At 39.6% G+C, this 27,230-nt stretch overlaps 1 protein-coding gene across 5 annotated transcripts; it reads right to left on the minus strand.

Moving 5' to 3' along the window:
* Positions 1-870: 870 nt before the first annotated feature.
* On the minus strand, positions 871-27,210 carry angel2 (angel homolog 2 (Drosophila)). 5 transcript variants are annotated; one of them, XM_039738100.1, is made up of 11 exons: positions 27,029-27,210; positions 25,380-25,533; positions 15,740-15,862; positions 15,441-15,653; positions 14,013-14,263; positions 11,677-11,746; positions 8,495-8,916; positions 7,447-7,564; positions 6,487-6,541; positions 4,519-4,682; positions 871-3,140 (listed from the first exon to the last, which is right to left on the minus strand). In XM_039738100.1, the coding sequence occupies exons 4-11, from the start codon at positions 15,628-15,630 to the stop codon at positions 2,989-2,991; spliced, it is 1,422 nt and encodes a 473-aa protein (XP_039594034.1). In that variant the 5' UTR covers positions 15,631-15,653; positions 15,740-15,862; positions 25,380-25,533; positions 27,029-27,210; the 3' UTR covers positions 871-2,988. The 5 variants fall into 5 exon arrangements, with proteins under 5 accessions (XP_039594034.1, XP_039594030.1, XP_039594033.1 ...); XM_039738096.1 differs by having other exon boundaries at positions 15,441-15,862; XM_039738099.1 differs by lacking the exons at positions 25,380-25,533; positions 27,029-27,210 and adding an exon at positions 20,954-20,984 and having other exon boundaries at positions 15,441-15,862.
* Positions 27,211-27,230: the final 20 nt, after the last annotated feature.

The following is a 27,230-nucleotide window of genomic DNA, read 5'->3' on the forward strand; positions in this document are numbered from 1 at the left end:
TAAATGGGCCTTAAAATAGGCACTTAACACACACATTCAGAACAATCAGAATTTTTAAAAACAAGTCGTCATCAAATTTAAAACTATACATCTCTACTTATATGGATTAATAGCATGCTTTGGAGTGAACTGTCAAAGGTGACAAGCACAACCTACTATAAGTTCATTTAAGTTTTTACTGATCTATTTTGTCAAGTTACAATTATTTAATACCACTTAGTTATTGCACATGAATTTTTGGTACATAAAGTATGACATTGTGATCATAGAGATCATTTGAACAAATCACATTACCTTGTTGAAAATTCAAAAACCATAACACTGACACCTGCAAGCCTCTCCAATCAACTTAGGCCACAAGTTCTTGTCCTCCGTTTAGAGTGTCAAATGCACAGCTTCACCACATCTGCATTAGAAAAGACATTCTCATTACACACATATTGTTTACGTGCATAGTACTCTAGACAGTATATTTATTTGATAAAGTAAAGAAATAAACCCAACCTTAAATAATTTGCTGCAAAGTCAACAAATGTAACAGTGCAAAAAATCCCCGATGTCAAAGGCCCAGCAAGAAGAAAAAAGTCATGAAAGGCAATCGGCCACTCCACAAAAACCTTTGATGTTGGTCCCTGTTCTGGGGGAGATCATAAATGCCACATGGCAGTCAATTGGCAAACCAAAGTGGCAGTACAGATGCTAATAACAGAATAAAAGGAAGAGTCGAGACTAGGCCAGGTAAAAATTCTAGGATTTTTTATTGTCCATAACAAAACAAAAAAAAACAAAAAAACACAACACTACCAAAAATAAATTAACAAAAGCTCACAAAGCTGGAGAAATAAAAAAAAAAAACACAATTATGAAAACATTAGGTAAGACAAATTTGAAAAGAAGAAAGGTCTAAAAAAAAAAAAAAACCATACCATACAACATAAAATGGATTTCAAAAATGTTAGAAAAGTATGAAGCAGCAGAAATGAATGATGACTGGACTTATTTCTGTTAAGCCTTCCATCACATGACTGCAGTATGATCAGTGCAGCCAAACAACAGAGCCCAAGGGTCATCCCATCAAAAGACAAACCAGGAATGTCAGAACACTGGCAGTCTGTCACTAAAGAGTCACGCTCAGCAAGACAGAGTCGGTTAATGCCAGCAGATCACATGCAGAGGATGCAGGAAAATGTCAGTGGGTTTGGAGAGATCACATTGTGTAGGCTGTGAACAAACAATACATTTTTGTGTGAAATCTTTACCAAGGCTTAATGTCTTTCAAAAAACTACATGGTAAAGAAATGATACACACAGTATGGACAGTGAAACACACAGCACAGGGGATCTATACAACATAAAACGCTGCACAAGACAAGGAACGTGGCAGGCAGTCCAACTCAGGACTGGCACTCCTTGAGCTTAAAGCAGCCGTCTCTGTCTGGGCTGAGTGAAGCACTGTGGCTGTGGAACATACAGCAACCAGCAGACTCCTTCAGCTGAGAAACGGGCAGCAAGCTCTTGGTAACTGCCATTTTCATTAATGCTGGCACTGGCACTTGGTTAGCACTTTTACAGAAGGATGACCAAGAGCTGGTGTATGTAATGGTGCCCAAGGCCAGAGAATTGCAGCAAGGGAGCACAATGTCAAGAGGGTCACCCTCACCCCACATTTCGTCAAAGATCTGCGGTTAAGAAGGTTAATATCATTATTGACCATTAAAAAAATGAAATCTGTAGTATAACCAAAACAAGGATGCAGCACTGGCAGATACGATATCAGTAACACGTGCAAACAATTAACAGCTTCAGAGAATATCGCACTGTGGAAACTGAAATGTCAAAACAAGATACTGTATAAAAGGAGTAGAGATACTGGGAGATGGCACAGCTTAGCTGTTAACTAAACAAACAAGCTTGATGGGCTGGAGGGACTCCTCTCATTTGTCACGTTTCCTAGATTTCTTATGATGTACGTTTCCCTAGATTTATCAAATGTGAACTTTATCTGGTCTTTCTGCTTTGTGCCAAATCAATAAAATGTTGGTTATTCAACTATATTACTGCGTTATTTGCTGTAAACATAAACAGCCATTTTCATCAGCGTTCACCAAAGTGAATCACGTTGTTCAGTTACATTACGTTACACAATCAAGACCTCAATCATTAATTTGTTAATTATCTGTATTAAATTCTCAACCCTGCACACTTTGTTACCAGCAAGGAATAGAAAAGCAGTGGGATCAAATGGTGGTATTACTTAGCCCTGGGTTGAACTGGTGCCCGACCCAAAACTGGCTGCTGTGTAGCCCCTGATGTTGCCTAAACACAGTAGACTCCAGTCCCCTGTAACCCCAAATTGATTACGTTCTACACTACAGTGCAAACATCCTTTTGTATAAATGGTGGCCATATAGTATACCAGATAAAGTGGAACTCTTGGCAATTGGTTTTTCTCTGTTGCCTATAAAAGAAACAGACTCACCCTAACAATTATAAATCTTTAATGCTCTTATTATACAACCAAGGGATCTTTTTGTTTTAATGCTAAACCTAGGAATTATAGAGAAGAGCAAATTAAAATGGTTTAAAATTAAGTACAATAGGAACAAAAACCTGATTTCAAACAATGCATTTCCTAGAAAATTCAGCAAACTTGTACTCCTGTAAATATTTTATCTAAAATTTTACAAACACAAGGAATTTTTGTTATTTCCTGTTATTAGTTGTTAACAAAAAAATAGATTTAATCCTGATTTTGCATCTATGCCATATGAAAATAAACACACACCGGGACACGCCAATACACACATTAAAAACTCAGGGTATAGATAGAAACATATAAACTGAATTCATGAGTAATTAAAATTTGTTTCCACAAATCTTCAGTTTTTAAAATATACAAAAAGGGAAGGTATCAGAATTGCAAGACAGTGCGAACAATCCTTATAAAGTTATTACAAAAATAAACCTGTGTCTGGCATTAGTTTTGCGTTAGTATTCCAGTCTGAACTTGGCAAGTAAAGGCAGGTGGTCGGAGGAGTTGTGTTCATTAGGCAGCCCATTCACAGACCACAAGTCTCTTTCACGAAGAAGAGAAAGTCTGGCGAGTAATTTCAACATTCCATCGTAACTGGAATTCTTTCCTAATAACAGATAAAAAGAAGAAGCAAGTCAAAGATTTTATGTAAGAAAGCCCACTGTGCGCTCTGACTTGCAATCAGCAATGGGGTTATCCAAACACCTCATCAGTGGAACAGGATTTGTGCTTCATCAATTGATCTTGGTAGTTTGTTTTACATTTCTACTACACGGAGAAATCCTTCCTGGTTTCCTACCTGAACACATTTCCCAGATTTTCCATGAATATCTTTATACAGTATGTGACATTTCATTAATTGGTTTAAAAAAAATGAATCCCCATATTTGTCAAAAACCTTATGTTCTGGCTATTGAGATGTTAATTTCACAATCTTATCGGTTTAGTAACAATCACTGTATTTAGTAAGTCAACATCAACACATACACCATTATGTGCAAACCTCCATCCAGCAGAGCCATTTCACACTTGTGATTAGAGATATGGCAATGGCAGAGATTAGAGGTTTTCTTGGCGTTCATGAAGCCACTCTTTAGACTTTTAAAGTTTTTAATTCAGCTGTGTGTAAGGGGAAATTAAAATCTTGGAACAGGCAAAAATCATAAGGGAACTGTAATTGCACAACAGGATGTTTTTTCCCTTGGCCCTTGTAGGACTATGCACAACAATCACCAAACCTAATGACTCCTATGAGAAGGATGCCCATAACATTTCCAATTTTCCACCACATTTAATAGGTGGTAAAACAGATTGGGAGGGAAGGCAGCCTTTCGTCTCATCCAAACGTAAACCTACCCAGATGTACTATGCTGTACTGAGACATTTTTGACGGTAAATTTTACCATTGCTCTTAAGGGGGAAAAATTTGAGTTCCTTATACCTGTATACATCCTTATGAATGATCTTGGCAGCCCTGCCATGAATTCCAGTTTTCTGTAGCTCATTAGATACATGTTCTGTTGAGACTTGGTCCTGGGGGTGCCAATTCAATTCTGTGGTCATTTTAAGGAAGTACTTTTCCTGGCATTTACCAACTATCTGATGATATAGGTGTCTATCCAAGCTGAACTCCGACTTGCAGCCAGGCAGTTTATCAATGTTTGGCATGTGCTGTCAATGGCTTTTAGTCTGTGGCCCATGACGCAGGAAATAATGTTGCAGTTTTTGTGACCAAAGCACCAGCCATCCAGGCACTTACCATACGGAGACTGAACTCTGTCAGTTGCCTCATGTAGCTTTGAAAACCCATATGTGAAAGTGCTAATGTTATAGTGTATAGTGGACTCATAAGTACTTAATAGCACTCAGTTGTGTATGATGGCTCATTTTATGTTGATCTTACTGCACTGCTTTCGCCTTCAGCAAGAACATACAGTACATTTAATCACTTTTCAATTTCAGGAGGTTTTATTAATGAGTTGTACCTGGTAGTACAGAGAGATCTTCTTTTGCTGCAGAATAAAATATGTAATCCACAGTGAGAGCTGTCCTGGAATGACATGTTGTGATTTCTGGACTCCCATCATCTGATAAATAATGTGAATAAGCTGAAGTCAGACTGAACTGATGCTCAATACAGGATTCTTTTCTAAAAAAAAAAAACACTTAGTTCACAGTAAAGTTCTAAGTTTGCAATGATTATGATGTCAAGAAATTAAACCGATAACCTTGCCCTGCTTTTATATGTATTATTCACACACACACACAAACATATATACAGTGTAGCCATGACTTAAAATATTTAGATCTGTTTATATATTACATACACTTAGAGATGTTACAACTCAGTCTGACACGCCCCAATATGATCCCTCTGTGATGGGTTAAGTTATTTTTTTCAGCCAGGCACTCCAATTTTTTTTTTTTTGCTTTCCTTATTTACAAATACAGCACATGTAGGAAGAGACACAGAGAGAGGAAAAAAAGCATTGTGGTATGGTAAAAACGTTTGACAGTCAATGGATTGAATCCTATTGATTTTGAGCAAAACTGCACCAGTAGTACCTTGAATTTTCTGTGCACTGTGTCCTACAATGTTTAAATGGTAAAAAAAAAAAAAAAATCACAGCTTTATGCAAGGGGGAAAAATACATGCTCTCTTATTATTACACGTGTGGACTGTATAATGCCCAGATGGAGATGGGTGGTCTTTTGGCCTTAGAAACTCTGAGGGCTTATTTTTTCCAGCATCCAGCCAATTGGAGTTTTTATACTCCTTTCCACCATGGCATCTGATCAGTTTTTGTTATTAAGCTAGAACTTTTGCTTGTCTACCGACTGCTCTTTGGTTTTCAATTTCTTCCCATACTCTGTTTAGCCATTACTACTGCAAAGTACTCGCAGCTACTTTTAATGTATGAAAATGTGCAATTATAATAAAATATTGTTCTTGTTGACCCCATCAAATCCATAGCTAATGAATAATACAATGCTCTCAATCATGATGGTCTACTAACTGAGGATTCTTAATAGTTCTACCATGAGGATGCTGCTCCAATTACAACAATAACATCCCATAAGATTCCTAAATTCGACCAGCTTAGTGATGCTGAATGTAGGTGCCTCCAGCTGGCAGGGAATGCCTGACTGCAGCTAAGGTAGTGTATAATATTTTGTCCTGGCTTTCACACTAGATTTTTTCATTGCACCTCCTTCTGACTTATGTGACCTGAAAGCCTCAGTACAAGTTATAAAAAGTTCTTCAACAATCCTTTCCCTTCAACTTTGTATGCCTTTCTTTTTGCAAAATACCTGTCAAAATCTTTCACTGGTTATGAATCCAAGTGTCACTTTATTTTTCTCTTGCCTCAACCTATTAAAAAAAGCTTCCTCTGGATGTTATGTTGCTACAGCTTCATCAACTTATACTATGTATGCACAACAATACTACTATTACTACTATAGCTAAAAACAACAAGAATAAACACCACTAGCAGCAAACACTGAAATAACCTTCACACTCACTGGTTGGTTGGTTGGTAAGCAAGGCCGAATAGCCTTATGACCTGTGACAAAAAAAAAAAAGTCCCTGAATCTAGTGGACAAAGCGACTAATGGTCCTAAACAGAGGAAAGAAGAAAGTGACAGTGCAGGATTACAGAAACCTTTATAAATACCGTTTTCCTTTCTAAACGAGCATGTGTTGTACTGTACATTTTTGAAACAGAATGGAGCTGTGTGCCAGTAATACTTTGACCCAACTTTACGATCTTCTGTACACCAAGTCTTTCTTCAGATATCTGATGAAGTAAATGTGTTGGTGAACCTTCTGCATAGCTGAGATGTTGTGTGCCATTTCAGGTAACTTAAGGTAGAGGTGGCTGTAAAGATCACATTTATTTCAGACTTGTTACAATCGTCATTTACCATTAATTTATCAGTAGTGTACATACCGCTTCACCTCTGGTTCAATTGAAGACTCATCAGATTTGTCACCAGTTTCACTTCCTTCCAAAAGGAGATAAAAAACACAAATCCTTAATTGTGGAAAACTACACAAGCAATTCTCAAAGCAAAACTGAATTATAGTGCTTTAAATCTGTTAAAAATTCTTCCATGTAGCATGTAACAGCTTAGCCACAGTGACAATAAGAATAAAATCCAAAAACCAGAGAGTGCCACAGTAGTACTTATGAAGTCCTGATTGTGTGAGACCAAGTCTAATAATCTGAGAGTTGATATATCAAGAGTTTTCTCTCATCATTCATAATTAAATTTAAAGTGAAGCTAATTTATAATAATAATAATAATTCTTTGCATTTATATAGCGCTTTTCTCACTACTCAAAGCGCTCAGCGATTGCAGGTTAAGGGTCTTGCTCAAGGGCCCAACACAGCAGATTTCCTTTTGGCATTTACGGGATATGAACTGACAACTTTCCGACTGCCAGTGCAGATCGCTAGCCTCAGAGCCACCACTCCGCCTAAATTTATGACAAGATGCAGTTCTCTGGGGTCCTATAAACAGCAAATGGGATGCTAGATTACTTTATTCAGCAAGTTTCCATATTTAGCATCACTGGGCATGACAATGCATCTTATAAAACACGGACAGACAACTAGGTCTATTGTTACTTACAAAATTGTATAAATCGCCCCCTGCAGCAGATAAGAAACACAGCCACATAAAAAAAGGCTTTTATGAAAAGAATTTAAAAGGAATAGTGATGAAAAGGGCACATAAGGAAGTTTGAACAAACAACCAAAAATCAAATGAATAAATAATGGAAGGTTTCTTCCATCTTAACATAAGAGTAGCCATAACTACTAGAAATGTAATGAAAGTCTGAGAAAAAGGGTTTTGAAAACACAAATCCTATGTGACCCAAATTCATCCGATTCCACTAAAATTACCTTCATCTTTTTGATACTTGGCTTCATATTGACAACGGTGAGAAATCCCAAGGCTCTCTGGCCATATAGGAACAGACAGCATCTTCTGCCCCCTTGGAGTCTGCTCCTGACCAGAAACCTAAGCAAAGAGGAAAAAAACAACATCTGGGGTCACTAATGGCTAGAAGTGCAGGTAAACTCAGAGCACTGGGAAATTGTTCACACCCGTGTATCATTGACATGCTTACAATCTACTTTATTGCCATCTGTTGTATGTAAATGTAGAAGCAACTCATTTAACTGGTACTTGCACTGTCTTTTGATACAAATTACTAAAGATGGCATACCATTCTGAGCTGTTTGATACTTAAATACTAGTAAGTGATGCCAATTACCTTTTGGTTTTGGATTTTAGTCTTTTTTTCACAGAGATTTGTTGCTGTTCAGGCCACATTTACATTGCACAGAGACCTTTGGCCAAACAAAGCTTGTGTGAACACACATTGAAATCTGAAGACTGTCTTAAAAAAAAAAAAAAACCACGAACACCCAGCAGATTGGAGTTTGAACACTAAACATTGTACACTGGCAGAAATGAGACTACTGGGCATCAGGTGAAAGAATGCGTGTCATGAATTCCAATTGCTTTACTAAATTATATCCTGAGCTAGGAAAGGCATAAGTACAGGTGCCACAGATAATTACCTAGCATCTACCTGAAAAGTAAAAAAAAACAAAAAAACAACACTACTACAGCAGTGAGGCGGGATAGACGGTCAATTCTATATTAGACTTGCAGGTCCTATGATGGGCTGGCACACCATCCAGACCCAGTGCAGCCAGGATAGTTTCCAGTCCTCACAAAGCCAAATGGGACTAAACAGTGTTTAGAATGTTATGTTTCAATGTATATTATTTAACAGTAATTATCCCAATAGCTCCTTTAATTATTATGCATCAGTAGCATTCTTTTTAAGCCCCTTAAGGGTTTGGGGCATGTAAGTAATCCCTAGCAGGAGAAGTGAACTTCTGCGCTGCATGGAGATCAGGAAGCATAAGGTCGGTTTACCTTGCCAATGGACAGTCCCTGATAGTTCAGTCTTCCATCTTTAATGAAACTGTACAGGGGTGAGCCTGGAACCGAGTTAAAGTCGCCACAGAGTATGATGGGGCTTCGATGCCCATTCTCTTCCAGAGACACTGCACTGATTTCTGCCAACAGCATGGCTAACTGTGTTAACTTGATGTCTCCTCTTCTGGGGTTATACAGGAGATGAGTATTGGCAACACAGATGTTACAAGATGATGACCGGTGTACAGTGGGTTTAAGTAAAACAACTAGGCCTACATTATCTCTGTCCAAGAGAGGAATGCCATGACGGAAAAACTCCACTGGATGGGAAGAAACGAGCGAGAACCTGGATCGCTTGAAGCCTATGGCACAGCCATCTGGTTTTCTCCCTGTTCGCATCTTATATTCACATTGATAACCTGCAAGTAAAGGGACAAATACTTTTTTTTCCTTCTTTCAACAAAATAAGCACACAAAAAGCAATACTGCCAAACACCGTCTAGATCGTTACATTGATTTTAGCCAATCTATTTTGCACTACATTGCTGAGTAAATAATTCCATATTCCCTTTTGTTTTGTTTTTTTAATGAGATTTTCTATTAGATTTTTAAAATTGACTGGTATCTGTGTTTTATCACGTTTATTTATTTATTCATTCATGACTCTGTTATGAGTCCAGTCATTTAGTAAAGGGGTCAAGTCCTCCTTGCTTTGTCCCAACAAGCTGCACTACACCATTTAAGCAGACCAGCTACACAATTATGAGCATACGTTTGTTTCTGTTATTGAGTAAAAACATTATAGCCAAATCAAAATGACAAAAAAAAATTAAAATAGCTAAAAAGTATCAAAATGACAAAAAAAAAAATTAAAATAGCTAAAAAGTAACAAACAGAAATAGACAAAGGGAGGCATTTACATTAAACAGGATAATGGTGTGACAGACAAAAAACAAAATAGTATTTTGTGGAATCAAGTACAGTACATAAATGAATAGTTCATGTATTTTATGAAGTTCTACCATTACAGTATAATGACAAGTAGCCAAGATTCATTTGACAGCCTGATTAAAGAAATTTATTTTCCAAAAACAAATGAAGAGGCTTTGTGGGGCAAGTTAAAGTACTGACATACTAAACACACAATACTGACAGATAACAACTTACATCCCATTCTTAAAGTAGTGTGAACTGTTACAGACTTCAGTTAATTAAAACAAAAATGAGATGAAACAGAAATCTTTGTGACTTTTATTTAAAAGTATAGGGATATTTGGCCAATTTAGCTTTAAGATTAGCAATCAAGAAATGAAAAGCCGATCACTGCTCGCTGCTCTTCTTTGGTGCAAATGGACAGGCCATGTTTACCAGAAAACAACAAATGACAGGGACTGATTGGGGTCAAAAGTTTACCGCTGTGGCCACAGACACACCACATACCACAAGTGTGTCTGAAACAAAATGATCACCGAAGTGTGGATAAGAATGGACTTACCCTCGTAAAATCAGTTCCTAGCTGTGGTCTGTGAACCTAATTGAATATCCCCATAGTTACTGACGTGTGAATACGTATGCTATATATACATGCATGTATGGTTAGCTATTTTCTATACCTAAAAATATTAGAAACTTAAACAAACAGAAGGAATGTATTAAATAAATAGGTAACTCTTGGACAGAAGTAGTTTCTGGAGTTTTCTAAGAGGTTAAAGACAATGTGTAAGATGGGGTTGTTAATCTCTTGGCTCTAGCATGATAAGGGGAGGAGAGAGCAAATGTTAGCTTGAGTAAAATGCAACTGCTTGTAAACGTGTGTCTTCATTTCACTGAGGCATCTAGATACAAAGACGAGCCCAAAATTATAAACGAGCAGGCAAAGCCCGTGTGTCATTTAAAACTGGGAAGAAACACCTTTGTTCTGAAGTTGGAACAAGTTGGGATCACACTTTGTTTGCACTAGGTTTCCCTTCAGTTGTTGTTTAGGAGTTAAAGATGAACATACAAGCCAGGTAGACCCTTCCTTCAGTGTTTTATGTTGCGTCTCTGCTGTGATCAGGGGTGCAGCAGGGCTACAGCTTGAAATGAACAGCCGTCACAGGAAGTGTGCGCCCCCGGTATATTCAATACAGTAAATAAATAAATGAGCAAGCAAACATAATAAGCCATTCACATAAAAGTCAGTCAGTCTCCAACCCACTATATTCTAACACATGGTCACGGAGGTCTGCTGGAGCCAATCCCAGCCAGCACAGGGCGCAAGGCAGGAACAAATCCCTAGGTAGGGCGACAGCCCACCACAGGACACACACACACTCATACATACACAGCCACACACCAAGCACACACTAGGGACAGTTTCGGATCGCCAACGCACCTAACCTGCATGTCTTTGGACTGTGGGAGGAAACCCACGCAGACACGGGGAGAACATGCCAACTCCACGCACGGAGGACCCAGGGAGTGAACCCACATCTCCTAACTGTGAGGCAGCAGCACTACCACTGCGCCACCCTGCACATAAAAGGTAACACTAAATTAAAGCTGAGCTTGGTTCTATACATGCCCCTCAAATGCCTGCTGGTAGTAAGTCTGAGCAAAGGCTGTTCCAAAGGGACAAGGTGTTTAGCAGAGGAATTTTAAGACACAGCAGTGCCCTCTTGTGGCTTTGGTATTTTTCAACACACAAGCACCTACAGTTTTCTCAGTGAGCACAAATGACATTTATTTTATATACCCCTTTAGACTGAATATAATCCCGGGTTACAGTCCAACTGCTTACATGTTTCCCTTGAGCTGGAGCACAGACAATTTAAGTGGGCTGCTCAGGGTCACACGTGAAGTCAAGGCAGAAATTTAACCAATAACCTTGAGGTCTACTATCACGTTTCTCAGCCACTATGCTATACTGCCTACTACACTGATGAAACTATATAAAAATAGAATAATGTAAGTATGAGGACCTATATTAATTAGGCACCCAGAAAAGTTACCTTAGTTGGCACCAAAATGCTCTTTTATTTAAACACTGGGCTGTATGTGTAAATAACAGCTATACATTTCAAAACAATAGTTTGATTTAATATCATATACGCCAAATATTAAAATTCACAACATATTCCAAAACTGAAATGCTGTTATTATTTAAAAGCATGGGAATACAATGAAAATGTCTTTGATACCTAAAGATTCAAGACTTGGCTTGATCTGAGCGTTGTAGTGGTCCTCTTGCACCTCCTGCAGACACAGTATCTAAAAAACAAAAATGTACAAGTGTTGTAAATGGTGGGGAGGAGACAAAATAGGCCATGAAGCCTCCAATACCCGAGGTCATTCTCTGAGATGCAATTACTTCAATATGTAAATTTAGCTATTTTCTTAAATTCAGATTTAAAAAATGCTAAACAGATTTCATTCATAAATGGTAGAAAACCAAAAGTATAATAAATACAAACAGCACTGTTGACACATTGAATTGCCCTGGGCACAGTGAAATTGCTACTTGCATGTGCCAATCAACATGCAACACACCACTACTCTCCAATGCCTTGATGACCGAGCAGAGCTGCTTTACCTCAAAATGTCCGTCTTCATTTCCTGAAAGATTCCAGAGCACGTTTTACAGCCCGGCTTTAACATGCTGGGGAAAAGCACACCTTCACATTACCTCAAGATGGAGTGACATGTATTTCCCCCAAAAGCCGACTGCAACAAAGTCCTTTCCACCTTCGTTTAAGTGGGACGTTTGGCTCTATTATACATTCTACAGGTCATCTGCATGGCTGCCAATTCTCTCAATCTGACATGCACTCTGACGGTATCATTGAGGCAGTGGTGCTGTAAGAATTATGTTTTTAGACTTCTCTAGCGCCTTCAACACCATCCAACCTCTGCTCCTTAGGGATAAGCTGACTGAGATGGGAGTAGACTCACACCTTGTGGCATGGATTGTGGACTATCTTACAAACAGACCTCAATATGTGCGTCTTGGGAACTGCAGGTCTGACATCGTGTGCAGCAATACAGGAGCGCCGCAGGGGACTGTACTTTCTCCGGTCCTGTTCAATCTATATACATCAGACTTCCAATATGACTCGGAGTCCTGCCACGTGCAAAAGTTCGCTGATGACACTGCTATTGTGGGCTGCATCAGGAGTGGGCAGGAGGAGGAGTACAGAAAGTTAATCAAAGACTTTGTTAAATGGTGCGACTCAAACCACTTACACCTTAACACCAGCAAGACCAAGGAGCTGGTGGTGGATTTTAGGAGGCCCAGGCCCCTCATGGACCCTGTGATCATCAGAGGTGACTGTGTGCTGAGGGTGCATACCTATAAATATCTGGGAGTGCAGCTGGATGACAAATTGGACTGGAATGCCAATACTGATGCTCTGTGTAAGAAAGCTCAGAGCAGAATATACTTTCTGAGAAGGTTGGCATCCTTCAACATCTGCAGTAAGATGCTGCAGATGTTCTACCAGACGGTTGTGGCGAGTGCCCTCTTCTACGCGGTGGTGTGCTGGGGTGGCAGCATAAAGATGAAAGACGCCTCACGCCTGGACAAACTTGTTAAGAAGGCAGGCTCTATTGTAGGAGTAAAGTTGGACAGTTTAACATCTGTGGCAGAGCGACGGGCATTAAGCAAACTCCTGTCAATCATGAAGAATCCACTGCATCCACTTAACAGGATCATCTCCAGGCAGAGGAGTAGCTTCAGTGACAGACTTTTGTCACTGTCCTGTTCCACTGACAGACTAAAGAGATCGTTCCTCCCCCACACTATGCGACTCTTCAATTCCACCCGGGGGAGTAAATGCGAACATTAATTTTATTTTAATTCTTTTCATTTTTATTATTATTTAATTTAATATTGTTTCTTTGTATCAGTAGACTGCTGCTGGATTATGTGAATTTCCCCTTGGGATTAATAAAGTATCTATCTATCTAACAACAGAGACCACCTAAGGCCTGCCACAGCAGACCATTCACTCTTACCACTAGTTCAGTGACGCTATTGTCTACCAAAGTGTCTTCTGGTGTCACAAAATTTTTCCTTTTCAATAGGTCATGTTTATCTTTTTTTTTTTAAAGACATTTAGATGTTTAGCAGCGGTCTTTTTCTGCATACAATTCACCCAGATAGTTTATCCATTGTAGCCACAAGTTATTGGTCAGACAATATTGACAACAGCACTACTGCTTTGTTGATTAAATCACCACCCCTACTGTGAGCTCCACTTTAATGAGGTGTTGTATTGATTTATAGTAGATATGTCACACTCAGTGAATCACTGTAAATGAAAGACTATCAAATTGTCCCTGACAGAGATAATGACTTATAGTACGCTAGAATGGGTTTTCATTACTGCACTTAAAAACAGATTTTCTCTTCAAAAATACTAACCATTAAAAGGAATTATTACTGCAGCCACTTGGCACTTGCACAACTGTTTGCTTTCAAATAAATAACCTTACTGGGTTACTATTGACATTCGTTATAAACAAACATTCTCCTTACATCTGCATCAAGGTCTTTAAAATCCTGCAGGATATTTGGAAACCGGTGATCCCACTTCAGAATGGGCCGTGGGCAATGCTTGTATAGATGGGCATTATCTTCTAACAAATACTGTGAAAGGATGTTGTACGACATCACTGTGAAATCGCACGTTTCTTTCCTCAGGTCTTCCTCAATACAACTGCCTGGATGCTCGTCTGCTTCATTGTAGTAATGAGAGGAGAAATCTTCCCAGAACCTATGTATTCTCTCTAGGGGACATCAAAACCATCATTTATTAATTACACTTTTTTTTTTTTCTTTTTCTAAATGTGCCAACATAGGGCACTATACAAACAACAAAGAAGACAATGAAAAAATGCAAAGCAGATCTAAAATACAGTAAAAAAAAAAATAACTGAATATTTTAAATCAGTTTCACTGCTAAATAACTCCATTGGCCTTTCTTTTAATGGCTCTGTTTTTAAGAATTCAGCCCTCTGAATCGATTTGTTTCTTCACTAAATGACAGCCAAACAGAAATGAGATGTGAAACGAGCCAACAGATGACCAGCTCAATTGGGTCTTCAAACTCCCACCAATTTCACTCCAATCACTTTCTTAATGAGAAGCCGATTCTTGCTGTTAATTAAACTTGTTATTTAATTCCGTGGCTTGTTGCCGCTCTCATTCTGCCACAGCAGACATTTCCAAAACTGTTGATTTCCTGTTTTTTCTAAGAACACCATCAAAATGTATTGGTGAGCTGAGAGATCAGCCTTACTGTGACCTTCACCTTTCTTTATTTTCAGATATTGTGGATAGCTGGTCATGTGGGCATCTCGTTTTGTGTCTCATTATTGTTTGGCTGCTACTTAAGGAAAAAGAAAACAACAAAGGGGTCTGAGTCAAGTTAATTAAACTGAAGGCAAAAGAAGTTAATTAGCAGCCAAAACTGGTCACTAATTAAGAAGATGGTTAGAATGAAAACCTGCAGCCACTGCAGCCTCCTAGGACTGGAGTTCGACACCTGTGTTTTAAATCATTGAGGAAAAACACAGGCCATTGGAACACACCCACACAGAAGTAGCCTGCCATGAAACTCCTATTGGTTGATTTACTATGTTTGGTTTTCTCGGTGTTCTAAATGTGGTGTCCAGACAGATACCTTACACACCGCACAGTATCTCCATCAAACATATAAAAACTAGGTCTATGAACATAACTTCAAATTTGAGCTTTACACTCATGACGGACACACAATACAGTACATCACTCTTCCTTTAAAAAGTATTTTTGAAAAGGACTTGACTATTTGACATTTACAATCTTTACAGTTCATTATAAGCTATCACTTTTACAAACTTCACTAAGACTTCTGGAATTACAGTTAAGCAGGAGCAACAAGTTGTAGTAAGGCCAAGCACTTGCACAAACTTAAAAACTTACTCTGTCTTGTCTGCTCAGGTTCATCCTGACTCCCTTCTGATCGAAATGATTCATTCGATGTTGTTATAGTAGCTGGCACATCCCTGGTCTTGCAAGGCGCCGACCTCCTTCTTTCATATCTAGTTGTTACCCCACTCCTATCTTGAAGCTTCCTCCTTTTTACATCTGGTTCATCGTCTACAGTCTCCATTAATGTACTTGACGTGTGAAAAGCTGTCTGACAAAAATTATCAAACAGGCTCAGCCTTAGGACACAGTTAATGTGGGGCTTGTGAAAAAGCGTGAAAGGCCGAACATACAGTGGATTCAGTGCTTTGTAACAGGATGGATAATGTTGACACACAGACGTTATAAATGAGGTCTCTCTCTGAGCAAACCAGCTCCTGCCAAGGGTGGTCAAGTTACGTGGAATCATGGGGCAACTGTAGTAAAAGAAACAAAAGAATCAAGCAACACAAGTTTTGAAAATTATACAATCTTCACTCCAATTAAACATATTTTACAATAAATCAATATGAGCTTTAATAAAATAAATGTAATGGGTAGAAAGGAGATTCTTTATAAGTAGTATCATAGTCAAATGTTTCTATAATCGAATACGATGATAGGATCATAATTACCTCATTTATACCCTGATGGCAGTGATGGATATATTGGGCCACTTCACCCTGGGGCATGGCACATGTTATTTGTCACAATTATGTTTTATGTGTTGTACTTATTACATTGGGTAAGGCTAGATCTTCATCACTAGTATTATTTAACTCTACCTTGGGACTGGTAATATGATAAATTCTGCATCTACCGGTTTACAATAAATGTAACTACAATATGGATGGTACTAGTCTGATTTCCAATATCCTCTATTTAACATGCATTTATTAAGAAATTGCCTTTTATTGATTTAAATTAGGGTCCTCAATCTCCAGTCCTGGGGCCTCATGCATAATGCCGTGCGTAGAATTCGCACTAACATGACGTAAGCACAAAAGCCGAAATGTGCTTACGCAAAAAAAAATCCAGATGCAGGAATCAGTGTGTACTCCAGCTTCCGTGTTCTTCCGCTCCATATATCCCTGTCAGCGTGAAAAGTAACGCTCGTGCACGCATATGCTGTCCCGCCCCAATTCCTCCCAGAATTACGCCTCTTTGAATATGCAAATCAATATAAATAGCCCTTAAGCTCAGCGTTCTGTGAAAAGACAAGGGGAAAAGCACGGGGGAAAATAAGAATTTCAGCAAATACCAAGTGGAGGCAAAGGAGAAACATACTATTTGTTCAAATAAACCGTGGTATAAACAACAAAAGGAAGTTGATCGAGTGACATATCGTGCTGGAGAAACTCGAAAGCTCAAGTTCACAAAGTCACACAGTGCCAAAACAAAAAAGAAATCACATATCAAAATCACCATGAAAAGGGGAGTCGTAGCCCACCGTCTGAGATTATTAGGGTACAGACAAAAAAATAGGCACACAGTGGGGAAAAAAGCACGAAATGTCAACTTTAATCTCAAAATTTCCACTTTAATCATGTAGTTTATTTTGTCATTACAGTAGAACATCATAAACTTCATCTTAAATTCATTTAATTTACTAGTTTCTCAAATCCCATCGTAACTAAAGCAGCATGTTAAATGCTTTGTTTTGTATTTGATCTTCTACAGTATGTGCTCTGTGTGTGTGAATCACTACGTGCTTTCGTTCTCTCTTTCTCTGACAGGACACAGAATCCATTACATTTGTGATATTACAGCTCTCTGAATAATTAAAATACTGAGATGTATACGTGATATAATTTTCATGATGATTGGAATGAAAGCAGGTTATTAAACGATGGCGCAGTGATTGTTCCTGTCTCACACAAGATGCTGCTGCGCCATGTGCGACCTTCGATGAAATAATTTATTACAGCAGTCCTGTCTCTTTCAAACGTACTAACCTGCAATTCCTGTCCCTCCTTTTCTTTCCCCAAATACCCAATCACCACACAATCAGCTCTGTAATAGACGTTAAGCCATCTGTAAGCTTACAACGACGATTCTTCAAAACTTTTAAGGAACGTTGAAATATCTTCATAGTACGTGTTTAATTATTCTATCCGTCTGTCCTTCCAGTGTCGCGCCAGCCTCAGTAAATATACAGCGCGAGGCAGGAACAATCCGTGAACTAGCTAGCGCCATGGCACGGTGTCCTCACATGTTTAATTATTAACAATACAGATTATTTAAATGAAGTTAAAGTTTTATCTATATAATATAATCAAGATGTTTTACTGCATTTCATCTTAAAAATTATATCGTCATCATATGTAAATATGCGCTTTATAAAGTGGCACAGGTTGTGCGATATTATAACTGCAGTGCAAGTTTACAGTGGGGTGATTGTACTTATAAGTCCTAACAGTTCTACAAGGAGCAATTGATTGAGTGTGTTTAGAGTTCTTGGGATGAAACTGTTTCTGAACCGCGAGGTCCGTACAGGAAAGGCTTTGAAACGTTTTGCAGTGGCTGAGACAGCGTGTCCTTGAAGCTGTATACTGATAATTCTCTTTCCGATCAGCTGCTGCTGTGATTCACACTCAGATACAGTGATATAAATACTCTGAGTGGTACAGTGAGAGTAATATGAAAAAAGATGATCCGCTGTGGCAACTCCTAACGGGAGCAGCTGAAAGAAGAAGAAGAAAGTGCAGTGAGAGTAACAACACTAAAGCAGTTATGGTATTTCAAATACTACGGCTATTCCCTGAGTCATTATATTGTTACAGGTAATCTACAATCAGATGCATTACACTAATAAACAATATGCATTTTGTTTCAGTGTATTTATAAAGCCGGGTCAGAAATGTGGTTCTAAGAAATAAAGGGTGTAGCACTGCTTTGACACTAGGTGCGCTAGTCTGCAAAACCAAGCGGAGAACTTGCGTACGACAGGGTATGAGGTACCGTGGAAATGTGCGTGGCTTTATGCCAAGTGTAGGTTTTGTACATCGCGATTTGAATGTGGAAAAGTTCTTACGCAACATTTCTGTGCATACGCACCATTTATGCATGAGGTCCCTGGAGGGCCGTAGTGGCTGCAGGTTTTCATTCTAACCCTTTTCTTAATTAGTGACCGGTTTTTGCTGTTAATTAACTTCTTTTTGACTTGTTTTTTTAGGATGTTTCCCTAAATTTCTTCATCATTCCTCTCAATGTATTTCCTTAAATGGCACTCAAACAGAAATGAAATGTGAAGTAAATGAGCCAGCAGGAGACCGACTAAGTCAGGGCCTCAAACTCCAACCAATTTCACCCCAAGCAGTTGTTTAATTAGGCACCAAGTCTTGTTGTTTATTAATCCCGTTCTTTAATCCCATGGCTTGTTGCTGCTCTCATTGTGCACGAGCAGACATTTCCAAAATTGTTGATTTTCTCTTTTCTAAGAGCAGCGTTAAGATGTTTAGTGCACCTGAGCAGATCAACATTACTGAGACCTTCACCTTTCTTTACTTTCAGATATGATGGTCACAGTTTGCTGATCCTGTTTTGGCTCATTTTCTACCTCACTATTGTTTGACAGCTAATTAAGGAAAAATAAACAATTAAGGGATCTGTGTCTTCAAAAATAAGTCAATTACAATTAATTCAAAAGAAGTTAATTAGCAGCAAAAGCAGGTCACTAATTAAGGGTCAGAATGAAAACCTGCAGCCACTGTGGCCCCCCTGGACCAGAGCTGGGAACCCCTGCTATAATCGAATGTGATAACATGATCATAATTAATCTTATTTATACCCCGATGGTAGTGAAGGGTATATTGGGCCACTTTACCCTGGAGCATGGCATGTGTCACTCGTCACAATTTTGTTTTATGTGTTGCAATGATTACATTCGGTAAGACTAGATCTTCATCGCTAGTATTATTTAACTCTAATTTAGGATTTGGTAATATGATGATACCGGGTTTCAATAAATGTGACTACAATGTGGCTGGTGCTATCCTGAATCCCAATAGCCTCTATTTAACACGGATTTATTAAGCATTTGTCTTTTATTGATTTAAAGAACATTATAAGGCGCGGAGGGATCATCCCACCGTTGGTGGATGTCACGTCCGTGCTTTGACACTTGGACTGACTCACTCCCACCGGTCCAAGTTTGCCTGTCTGTGTTCGAATCGCCACGCCCTGCACACGCCGCTGGTTGTCATCTCTGTTTCGAGGAGGGAGCGGACCACTGGCGCTTACAACCAGAAACAGGCGATCGCCACGTGTCTGCAGAAGTCAAACCCGCAAGTGGCAACACGGAAATGCGTCAAGAAACCAAATCGAGTGGTTCGGGTGAAATGAAAGCCACGACACTGTACGGTGCACACTGGACACCACGGAGACACGAGCCGGCTTGACAAACGTGCAGCACCTGCCGCAGCGGAAGGGTTGGAACAGAAACGTTCGGCCGAAATCACACGACTCTCAATGCAAAGAAGGAACTCCCAGACAGAAGGAACGAAAACGGTGAATGCCACTAGCAGCCACAATCAGACCCAATGCCACTAGCAGCCACATGTTAAAGGGTCTCACTCCTCTGTGTTGTGGAGAGGCAGTACATTTAGAGGACAGAAACGTGGTAACATTTAAACAAAACATAAATAACAACGGCGAAAAACACCTCGGATCCCGACCTCTAAAACTTAAACAGGGCAACTTTCATGAGGGCAGCAATAGTGTAATAAAACAGCTTTAAATGAAAATCTCTTTTTTAAAAGTGTCTCTTTGTTCAATACGTGCCTCCATTAAATCCCCGTCGTACATAACCGTTTCCTACCCGGCTCCTCCATAATGTAAAACGACTTTACTCCATTCCGTCGCCCGGCTCCACGATACCGCCAAATAAAAAAAAAAAAGACACTGTGCGCAAGTGACGCTGGGAGAAGTAGTTTTTAAGAAGACCACAGGACAGCTGACATCCGCGCGCGGATTCTGAAGAACTACAACCCACGATCGTCCAATAATAATGACGTATGACAACAAAGGCGAAATCAAAAATCAAGACAGTTGCGGTGTCAACGCTGTGACGGAAGCACAGATTTGTGGATGGCATGGCGATTCTCAGGCAGAATAAATCCGAACCAGTCAGTCTTTAAATGTCTGAATCACAGGCGTTTTAACTGCGTGCCTATGTACTGAAGGTTGGCACAATACGTATTTCTTTCTTTTTTGCAGACGGACCGCAGTGTAATTCAGTTGTTATTTAAAATGCATCATTTTTGTTTAGGTTACATTACATGTTCCAGTACATACATACGATCACAATTACTGATGGCCGCCTGATGTTACTGTCCAACAGTCCGTTCAGCAGACGCGTCTTATACAATACTAAAAAACTGAAAATAAAACTAGGTGCTTTTAAAGCGATCGGCTAAACGCATTTAAACCACGTACTGTTTGTACATAATATGATACATGTTGTAGACTACCATTATGTTAATAAATTTAAAATAAACAACAACAAATAACAGCACAGAGCAGCTCACCCAGTGTCCGTACGGTCTCCACAAGCGAGGCACAGTGCGCATGCCCGTACTGGAGCCGTTATTAGGGTTTTCGTTTATTTCCATCGAGTCACGGCGTGCATTAAAATGTGCATTTCATATATTCCTTAGAAAAAGAATTCCACATGTACTGTATATATAATACGGGACATGTCGAACCTCGGCTAGTGACACCATTTCCTTCAAAAAATTAAAGAATGGTGGAAATCACCCAGAGCTGTACTTTATCCCATTGTGATACCCACTTCTTTAACGGAGTTGCCTAATTTTCACGTTTCTTGTCGCTGTACCGAGAATTATTGGTATTCGTTTAATTCTTTTCTGAATTTTGGACTTTTTTGTTATTATTATCAAAATATCCGACTGTTTCAGGATTATCTGTGATCTTCTTGAGTAATTTATTTCTACTTAAAGTTAACATTTTGTGCCAGACCAGAATAAAACAAAATCACTTCTTATACTGATGATCTGTCCAGTTTCAAACCTTACAACATTTAAACTACAATTGGTTTACAGACGGGTGAAGTGACTGGCTCATGGTCTCACAGTGTCGCTAGTGGGATTTGAACCCACGAACCTTGGGGTTTGAACTCCAACCCTTAACGAACATGCCACACTGTCTGCTCATGTTCTCCCTATGTCCTACTGGGTTTCCCCCAGGTCCAAAAACATGCTAAAATTGGCCCTGCTGTGTGCTTGTGTTCACACTGTGGTGGACTGGCATCCTGTCCTGGCATCGTTTCTGCCTTGTGCATCACGGTTGCTTGGATAAGCTTCAGCTGCCCCCTGGTCTTGCCCAAAATAAATGGGTTTAGAAAATGCATGGACATTTCAATTCAAGGTTAGAGGGTGCTGTAACCTGTCCCAGCAGTATTGGGCACAAGGCAGAAACCAACTTCGGACAGGATAGTAGTCTGTCAAGTGATCACCACTGGTCTACTTTAGTGTTGTCAATTCACCTGATCTGCAAATCTCTGCAAACACATGCAGGAATGGGAAAAATGTGCAGATTCCACAGAGCCAATGACTGGGTGCAAGATTTGATGAGCTCCTGTTTCTGTCCACAGTCTGGTGAGCTGGTGTTCTTAACTGGCATCTTCAAACTGGTCCAAGGTTGAGGAGCATGGGGTTCCTGTACTGGCCATCGGGCCCAAACATACTTAGCTACAGATGGATTACCTGTTCTGAAGTGCAGATGACATGGCGGCTGGCAATACTGTCCAGGCAGCTCTTTTATCTGTCATGGTTCACTGCTATTGTATGCATGAGCTCTTCTTTTTCATACAGTTGTTAAAAAATAAAAAGAACGCTTGGTAGACTATAGCCATCTACACGTTATGATACAGTGACACCTAGTGGTTTTGTGATATTACACAAGCCTATTTTCCAATACATTTTATGAGATACCTATCTTCATAATTCTTCTGAAGCTATCAAATTCTCACAACGATTATCATCCCAAATGTTCAAAAACGAAATGTTAGACAATGCATCAAGGTGTGGAAGAGGCCAGTCATACACAACACTATCACACAATTAAATCAGGATGGTAATAAAAATGTAACTGGACAAGAAATGTCACCACGTTGCAAGCGAGACAGAGCAGCACTTGAAAAGGTGGACAGGAGAGCAACCAGGTGCATCCCAGGACTTAAGGTCATGCCCTACTGGGACAGATGCAGAGGATTAAACCTGTTTAGGTTTGAGCAGAGGAGACGGCTGCAGGGACCCCAATCCCGGTCTTCAAAATCCTCAAAGATATTAATAAAGCAGCTTAATGGGGGTGTTCTGTACTCGAGGATACCAGTGGAAATCAAGGGAAGGGCATTTAGGACCGAGGCCAGGAAGCACTTCATTATGTAAAGAGTTGTGGAACTCTGAAACAAACTACCAAGAGATGGAGTTGAAGCAGAAGCCTTGAGATCAGGACGAGCTATTGTGACAGGTTAGCAATGACTTAAAGAAACGAGCAACAAACGGACCGAATAGTCAGATTTCTTATGCCCTGTGACCCTGTTATGGATAAGCAGGTTGGACGAGGGGTGGATATTTTATGGGATAGTTGACAACTCTAAATTTGCTGCACGTGTGTGTGAGTGGATGCTGAAATGGACAAATGTTCATCATAGCTTTAATTTAACTATAGTGAAACTGTTTGGGAGTTTGCATGTTCTCCCCGTGTCTGCGTGGGTTTCCTCCCACAGTCCAAAGACATGCAGGTTAGGTGGATTGGCAATTCTAAATTGGCCCTAGTGTGTGCTTGGTGGGTGGGTGTGTTTGTGTGTGTCCTGTGGTGGGTTGGCACCCTGCCCGGGATTGGTTCCTGCCTTGTGCCCTGCGTTGGCTGGGATTGGCTCCAGCAGACCCCCGTGACCCTGTGTTCGGATTCAGCGGTTTGGAAAATGGATGGATGGATGAAACTGTCTGTGTGTCCAAGGTCAACTTTTTCAACAGAAGACAAACATTTACTGTATAAATGATTTGGTTTTTAAGTCACTTAGGACAGCCTTGTGTAATAAATAAGTTATGTTTAAACTTTAAATCATCAGAATAAACTTTATTAAAAAGTACTACTTCACCGACTTCTCCTTTTCTCTATGAAGTTGATGAAGATGTTAGGAACTCCTGTTTCATCCATGGTTAATGTTAAAAACAACAATAGCTCCAGTGTTGTGGGAATTAATACCACATATGTACCATTATTATTACAAATGTAATATGATTAATGGCATAAGAGTATTGGATATTGCTCCTTGCAGATACGTTTGTTTTCTGCATATAATTTTGTTGTTTTAGTCATTTGTGGAATCCATTTCCGCAGTTATTACTTATAATTGTCAGTCCTTTTCAAACACCGGTGTGGGCCTTCAGGTATTCATCTTTTAGCCTGTCAAACACGGAGCTGCTCTCATCAGTTATCCACAACCAGCAGGACAAGACCAGGAACAACCAATTGAAAAGAACCTGGAAACTGGAAGAAGGAGAGGCGCCTGAGTGGGGACCACTGAGGTAGTCCATCATTCTGAACGCCTCCCACAGCGACTCTACACATGTCCCAGCTTGTCTGACATTTTCTATGGACACTGAGAACTCTACATAGAATTTAGCGATTTATAAAATGTGTAAAACGGAAAAGTAAATTAAAAGAGTCAAAAGGATCAAGTAAACTATAACCCCAAGACATTCCACCTTGGGCTTGGATAGGGACTTGCAATATATATTTTTTGGGATGCAATAAGAAGGCCATTGTTGAAAAAATATGACATGCTTTGATTGGAAAGAGCAAATTATGAACCAAAAGGCACATCTAACCATAAAATGTTCAAATAAGGAACTGCAAATGCATGTTGAGGCATAATTCAAGTCTTGACATGGGTGTCATGTGAGCATTTCTTTGTCTGTTTAACATTCATCCATTTCCTATTCAGAGCAGGGTTGTGGGGGAAGCTGGAGCCTATCCCAGAAGGCACAAGGCGCAAGACAGAAATATTTGCTTTAGAGGACACCAGCCCGTTGCAGGATTTTCTCTATCTTAGTTTTCATGAAAAGGATGCATCAATTCGCCACTTCTCTTTATTATTTACATAGAAAAAAATTATACAAGAATCAAAATTGGATAAAATAGAGGGGATAAAAATAAATGGGTAATTTCTACACAATATAAGATACATGGATGACACAGCACTGTTAGCCAGTTCAGAAGAAGAGCTACAAGATCTGATGGACACAATGGCAGATGCAAGTACTACACTGGGTCTAAATTTGAATGTGAAGAAAACAAATGTCATGATCTTAAGTTAATACGGGGTTAATATTATACGATACTAGCCATGCCCCATGGCTTGGCCTGCGTGGAAGTGGAACAGGACAGCAAGGAGGGCCCTAACTGGCCCCCTGACGGCACGCTTCTCCCTCCCCTTGGCCCGCAGCCTCTGTCTCGGATTAGAGCAAATATATCGCTCCTGCAAGCAAACTATCATTCTTAGTGCAATAACAGAAGTCACAAAATCAACCGGAATATTCAATATAAATCCGTGAAATAGTTCTCTCGTTCACTAGCTAAGCAGATGTAAGATACACCCTGAGGCAGATGTGTGAATGAGGAGGGCCCCACCTCCATCCCTCAAGCCTCTCTCTCAGATTTGTGCAAATAAATCGGTACTGTAAACAAACTCTGACACTTAGCGCGATGAAAGAAATCACAAAATCAACCAGAATGTTCAAGCAAATTATAGAAAAAAAATGTGATATAAATCTGTTAAGTAGCTCTATGATGAAAAGTGGACAGATGTTGGAGATTATATATATATATATATACACATGCACATGCATACACACAGACAGACAGAGAGAGAGAGAGATTAGAAGGGACAGCACTCGAATCAAACAAGTTCACAGATAGAACTACCTGAAAGGAATGGTTGATGACCACTTTGACACTACGGTGGACTTTCATATGCTCTTCCTTGCCAAAAGAATTAAATCCATTACAGTCTGTATATCTCTCCAGCAGATTCAGAGAGGATGCCATCACCATGATCCAACATACAGTACTGGCTGACCTGGACAACAAGAGAGAGAATTATGTGTGAATGCTACAGTATTTATGGACTGTAGTCCTGCATTTAACACAAGGAACCACTAAGCTTAAGAACCTAGTTTGCGCACTTTATTGCATAGATGGGTTTTTAACTTTCGGACAGGCAGACTCCAGGTGGGTCAAGTAGGTGGCAGCACCTTACCATCCCACACTTTTAACACAAGCACTCCACAGGGCTGTGTTCTGAGCCCTCTATTGTACTCCCCCTACACATATAACAACATGGCTTCAAAAGCCTCGAACATCATTGTCATGTTTGCTGATGACACAGCTTTGTTAGGCACTACAGATTCAAAGCTCGTTCAAGTGGAATGGTATTGTATGTATAATTGTAAGTGACAAATAAAATTTGACCCCATTTGAAGTATGAGCTAGAATGGAATAAGCAGGTTCTGCATTTATAAAAATGAAAAACATCCTCTGTAGTAGACAAATCAATTTAAACTTGAAGCTCTGGATTCTAAAATGTTAAGTTTGTTCAACTCCTTTTTTACAGTTGTGAGTTGTGGACACTCAAATCAGACACCCTATCCACGATAAACACATTTGAGATGTAGAATTCAACATATATACTGGACAGGGGTGCTGCACAAATGAAATAAGTTTATGTCAAGGTCTTTTTTTATTGTGATATGTACAGTGAAATTTTTACTTGTGTAATGGTCCTTGCAAACACAGTGATCAACGTATAAATCATCAGGAAGAGAACATTTTCAAACTTAAAACTACTACTAATAATAATGACATTAAATACCACCAAGCTTAAATGACATACACAAGAATCACAGACGATGTGGCACTTAATTGACTCAGTTGATTACAGTTTAATACAGTTGAATACAACCCTGGAAGAGAATAACCTTGAAGAAAAAGAGACAAAAACTGCAAGACACTAAGATGCATTATAGAAGGACACTGCGCTGAACCCTTAAAGGTTATGCGAAAAGACAATATTGTCAAAAACTAAAAGACTGAAGAAAAACGTGCAAGAGGAAGGAGAAGAACATCCTGGGTGAGAAATGGAAGTGCCCGGCCAGGTCGTAAGGAGGTATTGGCCCCCCCTCAGTCTCCGACAGACAGAGAAGTGAAGTTTTGTTTTGCCCCGCTATGATGCCTGCCGGACGATGAAGGGGCAAAGCAGGAATTAAACAAATAAGAGTGAGTATTATGCGTGGGCACGAGTTCACACACACACTCACGTGCTACACAAATACTACCTAAGTGTCCCGGTTTGGAGCTTAGAAAATGTGGTCACCGTAATTTGAATGGCTAAATATTATCGTAATTACTTTTAGTATTAACTATGAACAGCAGTAATAACTAAATCACATTACTACCCAGACAGGGCACAGCGGGTTGGAAAATGACTGACTAACTGACATTACTACCCAAACAATACATAAAGTGGCACATTAGAACCATCACACCTTGGTATCAAGTTGTCATTGTTAACTTACTCCGTGTACGTAGAGTAGAACACTTAACTACGTTCTGCTTGATTTCTGGTTAAGCCATCTTACTCCACGCGTGTCCTGCTGCTGAACAAACGATGCTTGAATAAAAACTTACATAAAATACATGACATTCGCCGATTATTTAAATGCACGATTAGACAGCACGCCGGGAGTAGCGAGCGACGTACTTACTAGAGGGGCGGTA

This window comes from Polypterus senegalus, chromosome 16, assembly GCF_016835505.1.
Source record: "Polypterus senegalus isolate Bchr_013 chromosome 16, ASM1683550v1, whole genome shotgun sequence".
Classification (NCBI taxonomy): domain Eukaryota; kingdom Metazoa; phylum Chordata; class Cladistia; order Polypteriformes; family Polypteridae; genus Polypterus; species Polypterus senegalus.

Excerpts from the sequence above, each read along its gene's own strand:
- angel2 (XM_039738096.1), bottom strand. The coding sequence starts at position 15,855 with ATGATTCCACGTAACTTGACCACCCTTGGCAGGAGCTGGTTTGCTCAG. Across the intron at positions 11,747-14,012 it reads TTAAAGACCTTGATGCAGAT|ATACTGTGTCTGCAGGAGGT; the intron begins GTAAGGAGAATG and ends TTTGTTTTTTAG. Across the intron at positions 7,565-8,494 it reads AGGGACTGTCCATTGGCAAG|GTTTCTGGTCAGGAGCAGAC; the intron begins GTAAACCGACCT and ends CTCTTTGCTTAG.